The sequence below is a fragment of the Tigriopus californicus genome, chromosome 12 (assembly GCF_007210705.1).
Source record: "Tigriopus californicus strain San Diego chromosome 12, Tcal_SD_v2.1, whole genome shotgun sequence".
NCBI lineage: Eukaryota > Metazoa > Arthropoda > Copepoda > Harpacticoida > Harpacticidae > Tigriopus > Tigriopus californicus.
The window spans coordinates 5840193-5848039 of NC_081451.1; the positions used below are offsets into that span (position 1 = coordinate 5840193).

The 7847-nt window shown below is 42.6% G+C and overlaps 1 protein-coding gene across 1 annotated transcript; it reads right to left on the reverse strand.

The window, feature by feature from the left end:
• Positions 1 to 2557: 2557 nt before the first annotated feature.
• LOC131891869 (homeotic protein spalt-major-like) lies at positions 2558 to 7847 on the reverse strand. Its single transcript, XM_059241546.1, has 8 exons — positions 7721 to 7847; positions 5857 to 6023; positions 5502 to 5782; positions 4595 to 5433; positions 4422 to 4528; positions 3989 to 4349; positions 3758 to 3920; positions 2558 to 3691 (listed from the first exon to the last, which is right to left on the reverse strand). The coding sequence occupies exons 2-8, from the start codon at positions 6013 to 6015 to the stop codon at positions 3214 to 3216; spliced, it is 2388 nt and encodes a 795-aa protein (XP_059097529.1). The 5' UTR covers positions 6016 to 6023; positions 7721 to 7847; the 3' UTR covers positions 2558 to 3213.

The window sequence follows — 7847 nt, forward strand, 5'->3', positions numbered from 1 at the left end:
CCCAGATTGCAAAATTGAGTGGGTTCGCATTATTGGGACTTGAGGACGGCCCGAAATTATTAGCCCAGAGGGCAGCGAAGTTTTTGGCTCTGAGGCTCTACGCCAGCTTGGACTTGTGGGCCGGGGCACCATATTTGGTCAACATGAACTCGTACTTGTAGAAGCTGACGACCCTTCTTCCATCTCTTGAACCTTTTGGCATTCACGACTTCAATGAGGCGGTGCTTGGGGGTATTGGCATACTTCTTGAAGCCTAAATCGGCCTGAATGGCGCTCCTAATGGTACTCATGTCCTGGTTAATATCGGGGGCAGCCGTCCTGTGCAGGCATGAACTTTTTCAGATCCACTGTTATTTTGGCCTTGACTCTGTCCAACAATGCCACAGTCCTCTTCTTATTGTGTCCGCTACTGTTAGGCCTTTTGGAGGTCCCATCCGAGTCCTTCATGGGCATTTTGGCGTTTTACAAGGTGGTCAGGGATACAATGAGGATGTCGGCGATGAGCTTAGGGTCATTTCTGCTCGGATGTGATCGCAGATCCGTTGCCTTTTGGCTTCCTGTATCTCTTCCTTTCGTCATATTGTAGCTTGAGATGACTCATTAGAAAGAAAAGTTACATGGGTTTGTTATTTTGCTAATAATAGGTTTTGATTGATCAAAAGATTTGCCAGTAAATATGAATTGCATGAAATCCTAATTTATGGTTCCCCACCTTGTAGGCAAATCTTCTTAGATGTCTTATTGGTCCACCATTTGATCCCTGTTTAATATTAAATAGGGCTTCACCTCCCTGACGTCACCGCTCAAAGTAAACATGGGTCACGCCACTTCAAAACAGAAAAGAAGGACACTGTCTCTGAAACTTCTGTTATGGTTGACGCTTGTAACTGTCATAATTCGGTAACTAGCTACTTTTGAGGCACATTGTGAACACAAAAAAGAGCAGGGAAGCAAGCCAAAACACAGTTTCCTAAGTTTTGTTCTATTTAAGTGGCACATTGAATTTGCAAAGAGCAAAGTATCATCATCCTACAATGACATTGGTATGGCACACAATGGCCCTTATAATTTTACTTTCATTCCGTTTTTCGTAAGAAGATGCCTATAAAGTTTAAAATGGTCAATGGAATTCAAGGGATCTCCGTTTCTTATGTAATTACTTTAATTTGAAAAGTAGCTCAGAGCTGCTATGACCCTCAGCAGGCCGATTTGGCGGGAAGCTCGTTTACAGTCCATATTTCTAGATGTTCCTAGACTTCACAAAACTCTGTTTGACCTTGGCAATAAGCTCATCAATGAGAGGGTACTTTTCGCGGACCATCTCGCCCAACCTACATTGGAATAGGTCAATGACTTTTCAAGACATTTCACGTTCACAACGCAATTCTTTTGCCAAAACCAACCTTATTGTCCTTGGCCCAAAACCCCTTCAAAGTATTGGCATTGCACGCCTTTGTTCGGCCCCCAGCCAACTTCATCCAACGATGGGAGCTGACAAAGGATCTATTCACCCTGGCCCACCAACGTTATAACCAAGACTTCCATTTTCACCTTTCTCATGTGCATTTTACTTAGTTCAAGTCAATTTTGCTGTGATATCACGCTCTAGTCTGCTATCTTATCTCTCTTTAGCACTCATTCCTTTACCCAATTCTTTATGATTATACACTCTCATTGATACGGTTTATGTATTGACATGACCAAGAGTCACAAGAAATTGATTATTACACTTAATGTAAATTTGCTTAAGACAAACCCAAAAACAATGTATGCGAATACCTCCGTTTTAAGACATTAAGTGGATAATGCATATTTTTGCCGTCCCTAGTCAATATTCATTTCTGATATTTTGTAATTGTTTTCTGACTTTTGAAGCACAACTTGCCCGATAGTAAAAAAATCAATTAGATCAACTTGATGTAAGTTGGTTGCGATGCTTGTTTAAAATGTTCTCTCCACAAAATCAGGGAATATCTTGGGACTTTTTTTCCTGCCCTCTTCGGACGGAGGTAGCTTTGCTTCGTCTAGGTGAGGACACTCAAACGTGGAAACAAGAGAATATGCCACACTTTATCAAGGTGATATAGTAATTGATTATTACTCTGGAAAATTCAATAGATCACCAACAGTTTTGGGACACATTTCAAAACCTGAACGTTAAATATTCCGAGCACTTATGAATTACACATTCGAATTAAGCACAAACTGATTGCTTGTTAGCGCATGATTATTCCCCTGCAGATGTTACCATGCTTTTGTTATTCGAATCATTAATTTTAAAACCTACATTTTGGGTAAACCTACTTTTCTCTTATTTCACGCACTGATGGCTACTTAAGTTCCAAAATAGCACCTAATTCTCCATGGTGAAATGACGGGGATTCTATCTTCAGCTGAGGTAAGGGAGTCTGCAAAAAGTGCTTTTTATATGATGCAGAACTTGTTGCTTCCCGTTTGGGTTTGAAGAGGTCAAAGTATGAATCCAACTCTCCTACCTAACATTTCAATGTCTAAATGAGAAGTTATTGAGTATCTTTGAATTTGGAAAAAAGAGAAATCAAGTTTTGCGGAGTGCGCTTTTATTGATGCTTCAAGTATATTCGAACATGACAATTAAATGATGATGACGGTATTATGACGATGACGATTGACACATACGAGTATATGAAATTACATTAAGGTGGAATGTGTTAGTATTCCAAACATTCCTATTTTCCGACTTCAATCCGAGATACTCCTCAATATCAAGGATTGATACGGATTAGGAATAATATGATAGCACAATACATACAATGAAAATCATAATTGTTTTTTTTTTGTTGTTGTTTAGTCGTACTGGCCGGGATTTTTAATTTTTTTTGTTTGCGTTTTGTTTGGCCCAAGCAATTCTTGAACCCTCTTGCCTTATGAACTAAAAAGAAAATTACCATGAGCGGAAGCACTGGGCTCTTTTGCAAATCATACTTTGCAAGTTGTAAACCATTGGATACCAGTCAATGAATGGTTCATTGAAAAATTGATTCGGTACGGTACTTGACAATTGCAGACATGAAGTGGAAGGGGGATGGGGAGGTATGTACAGACTATTAATGTGAAGTAGCAATACTTCCGGGCATTATTGACGCGATGCAAAAATATGTACATGGATTTTGAGAAAAAAAAAAGATTGGTTATTGCACACTCCACAGTTACATGTCGCCCTGTCGACTTGGTTTATTCACCATTCATGTCTCCTTCTTGGGCATCCATTGGCAGATCCTCGGGAGTTCCTGGGTTAGAGGGCTCTTCGGCACCCTCATTGACGACCATCGGCTCTGGAGGGGCAAATTGGGCGAGCTCTTCAGCTTGAGCAGCCTCAGCCAAACGCAAGTCTTCGGCAGCTTGGGCAGCTTGAGTTGGGCCATAGACAGCCTCGGCTCGACGGAAGCTATCTTCAAGCTCGGCAAAAGCATTAGCGTGCGTTTCAGGAGTAATAGATGAGTTTCTGACGGATGCACTGCGGGCCAATTGACGGATCACGGCTTGACGCATTTTGGTCTTGGCCTTTTCGACGCGTTTCCAGAACTCGTCAGGTTTGATGTGCTTGCGGACACCTTGCATGATTCCCTTGAGATCAACATCCATGCTGTTGATGACACTCAAGTCGATGGGATAACCAATGTGTGTGACAGTGTGTTGTTTCATGTTGAAGCTGAAAGCATACCAAAAAATGTCATTTTCTAACGTCTTAAGTGAAAGATTATAGTGCGGGCTTTACCGTTGGATGTGCTTGGAAAAGCAAATCTTGCACTCGTGTTGCTTCTCATCGGTGTGAGTCTTTCGATGTCGGTAGAGGGAGCTAGGGTCTGTGAGAATACGTCCGCAAACCTCGCACCTGATCTTGGCCTTGCCGCTCTTGCTGTAGACAATTTCACCGTTTTCTGCAAAAACAATTGTGATTAGGTGGTGATTGCCTGAAGGAATGTGGTCCATCCTTCTGACGACTTACCATCTCTGACGTAATTGGGGGGAGTTCCCCGCTTCCTTTTTCCGCCGTTGGGATCATCGTCGGTCTTGGGAGAGCATTTGGGGGATTTGGCTTTGCCCTTTTTAGGTTGGCATTGATTCTGGTTTCGACTCAAATTTAATGCTCCACCATTGCCAGCAGCAGGGAATGGGCTAGCTCTACTGGAACGGGGTTTGGGACTGGCCAAAGCATTGGCTCCCCTGGGACTTTGTCGTGGACTCTGTCTGGGACTGGCCAAACCATTGCTTGAACTGGGCCCGGGGGCAAGCTCTGGGAAAGCATTAGCTCCTGAGGGTGCTTGTTGACGCATATTTGCTGCGAACTGAGCAGCCAATAGATTTTTCTGTAAGAGAGTAGATAGTTTTAATTGACACCTCGATACCACGGATCCCATTGCAGGTCTTGAAATCCTTACCACAGCTTCATTCTCTTGGCATTGCTGTTGATGGGTTTGTTGTTGCTGCATGGTTGGTGAGTAAGATGCAGCGGCCAATTGAGATCTTCTTGCTCCAAGTTGCATTTCTGTGGGAACAATTTGATTTAGCGTGCTTGTCCTTTGACTTAAGTGGAGGGTTAAAGGATGCTTACCTAGAGCTTTGATATGTTCAACTTGCTGCAAAAGGGTTTGAGGAGGTTGGCCAACATTTCGAAAGGTATTGTTGTAGTAACCCATAAGCAAGAGGGAATTCTGAGCAGCAGACGCATTTGGGACTAAATATGGGCTATCGATCTGACGTGATCCCGAGGCCATGCCGCCTAAAGGGCTAAGCTGTTGGGCGGCCGCAGTCTGAAGGAGGCTTAAAGTATTTGGTACGTATAGATTCTCTGTGGGCGAGGGTGAGCTAGTTTGAGAGGGGCTGGTCACAGTAGATGAGGCTCGGCGTCGGGTGTTGAAGGCACTGGGATTTTGGAATGGACTGGAGAGATTTTGATATTGACTCGGAGGAGGCAAAAAGGGCAGCATAGCAGGGGTAACCGGGTTGTAATAGGGATGGGCAGGAAGTGGAGGAGATTGCGACTGATTGGAATAGGCACCGGAAGAATGACGGGATGGTTCCCTGTCAATGCGTTTTTTTGGCACAGCTCCTGTTCCTTTGGTCGGAGCAGTTTGACAATGTGATGTTGGGTTGGATTCGGCAGCTTGGCTGACAAATCTCACTGGTACTGAAGACTTTCGGGATCGCCGGCCCTTCTTGAGCTCTTTCAATCCTAACTGCTTGGCCAAAATTTCGTCGAAAGAGGTATTGTCGTTGTTGGGTTTCGGCTTTTCTTCACGGGGAGTAATCACGGGGCTTGATGGCTTCTTGTCCACGTTTCGTTGGACGTTGACCTCAATTACAACCTTCTCCTCCGTTTCGGCTTCCGCGATGGTAACGTATCCGAGTTGTGGCGGGTAAGGCGTTTTATTCTCTCCATCCAGGAATGGACTAAAACAAAATATTTTTGTTACTTATATAATTCATATTAACTGCGAAAAAAAATCATCGAAACTCACGGAATTTCTAGAGCACGGCCAATCATGCAAAATTCGGTCTCCTGGCGGCTGAAGATCGTGACCTCCCCGGTGTACATGAACCGAACAAGCTCATGGATGAACGGAGCGCAACGATTATCCAATCCAATCTGGTACCCTTTAGTACATTTTTTCCCGCCATGGACCTTCAGACAAATTTTAAAAGCATCTCTGATACGGAGAGAGGCATATTCAAATGCCTGTTGATGGCCAGCCAAGACAATAGGGCCGCAAGTAATCATACAGTCAGTTTCGCATCGATCCTGTAAACAGTTATTTGAAAATAAACCTCTGGAACCTCTTCATTTGACCAAGAGTGTTTCGGAACAACATTTACCAAGAGTTTTTTGTACAATTCAGCGCCTTGCTTGTTGTTGAAGTTATTCCATTTGAGCGTAATGCATGACATGAAAGGATTATCCTTAGACTCCTTTTTGGTCAAAAAGGCTCCTTCGCCTTTCTTAGTGTCCTGTTGAGAGGAAGCAACGGGATCCATTCTGAAACCTAGAAATGGAAATCCTGATTTGAATTGTTATGCCATTGCGACAAATAACCCTCAAAGGCTGTGCTAGAATAAACAAACTGATGCCTTACAGGTTTACCACCCCCAACAAGCACCATCATCTGCAAAGTTAGACAAAATGGCTCACCCGGAAGTTGGGTATGTTAAAAAAATAGGAAGTGCAGTTGCTTGAGTGAGGGGGAGGTGAACGCAAAATGCAGCAAACCACTCACTGAACCTAGTGATCAATGTCGTTAACAAAAGCAAAAGCAGCAATGCCAATTAATAATCTCCACTTAAGGAAAAGTAAAGACCCCCCCCCCCTATAGAGCATAAAGGAAACACCCAACCTTCTTTGGTAACCAGTAAACGCCTAACTTTCCTTGATACACAATGAACACCCTGCCTCTATAAATGCCCAATCACAATCATTAGCAAGAGTAAAAACCCAACCTCTACAAGCTAGAAACCAAACACCCAACCTCTACACATTAAGTAAACGCCCAATCACCACCATTAGAAAAAGTAAACACCCAACCTCTACAAACTAGAAACCAAACACCCAACCTCTACACATTAAGAAGTAAACACCCAACCTCAACCATAAGAAAAGTAAACACCCAACCTCCACCATAAGAAAATAAAACACCCAACCTCTACAAACCCAACACCCACCCGCTACACATTAAGTAAACGCCAAATCACCACCATTAGAAAAGGTAAACACCCAACCTCTACAAACTAGAAACCAAACACCAAACTCTACAAACTAGAAACCAAACACCCAACCTCTACACATTAAGAAGTAACAACCCAACCTCAACCATAAGAAAAAGTAAACACCCAACCTCTACAAACAAGAAACAAACACCCAACCTCCACAAAGAAAAAGTAACACCCAACTCCACCATAAGAAAAAGTAACACACCCACACACACCCAACCTCAATAAAAAAATAAACACCCAACCTGAATAGAAACCAAACACCCAACCTCTACAAACAAAAACAAACCCCAACCCCACCATAAGAAAAGTAAACACCCAACCTCCACCATAAGAAAAGTAAACACCCAACCTCTGCAAACTAGAAACCAAACACCCAACCTCTACAAACTAGAAACCAAACACCCAACCTCTACAAATTAGAAACCGAACACCCAATCTCGACACATCTTCACCCTTCACCTTTAAAAGGAAAAAAAAACACATCCAGCTTCCACCATTAAAAAAGGTCAACACCAAAACTCCATGAGAAAAAGTAAACGCGAAACCATATAGTTAACCTCCCAGAAAATTAACTCTCAACCTCTCCAACCAAAGAGTAAGCCTTTAGTTTCAAACAGCTCACATTCAGGATTATATGTAGCGGTCTCTAACATAAAATCATCGCGAAGTTGCAAAACGCACAAAACGCCGCATTGTTTTGAAATTGTAAACAAGTTTCCATGTTTTGGAAACTCAGAGCACTCCAACATCGATTTCATTGCATATTGATAGAAGTTAAGATATTAGTAACTAAATAGTTTTACCATTAAGAACACCTATTTATGATTCACATGTTAGTCCCAAATTGGAAACAGGACTTGTGGCTATCACAGGGAAAATGAAAATCCGATAGTTCTCGGCTGAGTAGACAATACATTGGCACACTCATTTGAAGGCATTGCCATGATTTGCTCCATAAGTATTGATCACTTACCTTAAGACAAGATTTTCTTCAAGAATCACAGAGTATTGTTTTGGAGCACGATGTTTCAAGAGGTGTTAACTGGAGCAACTATCCAATGGAAGTGTCACTGGGCAACTGAATTTCTCCTTGAATACAA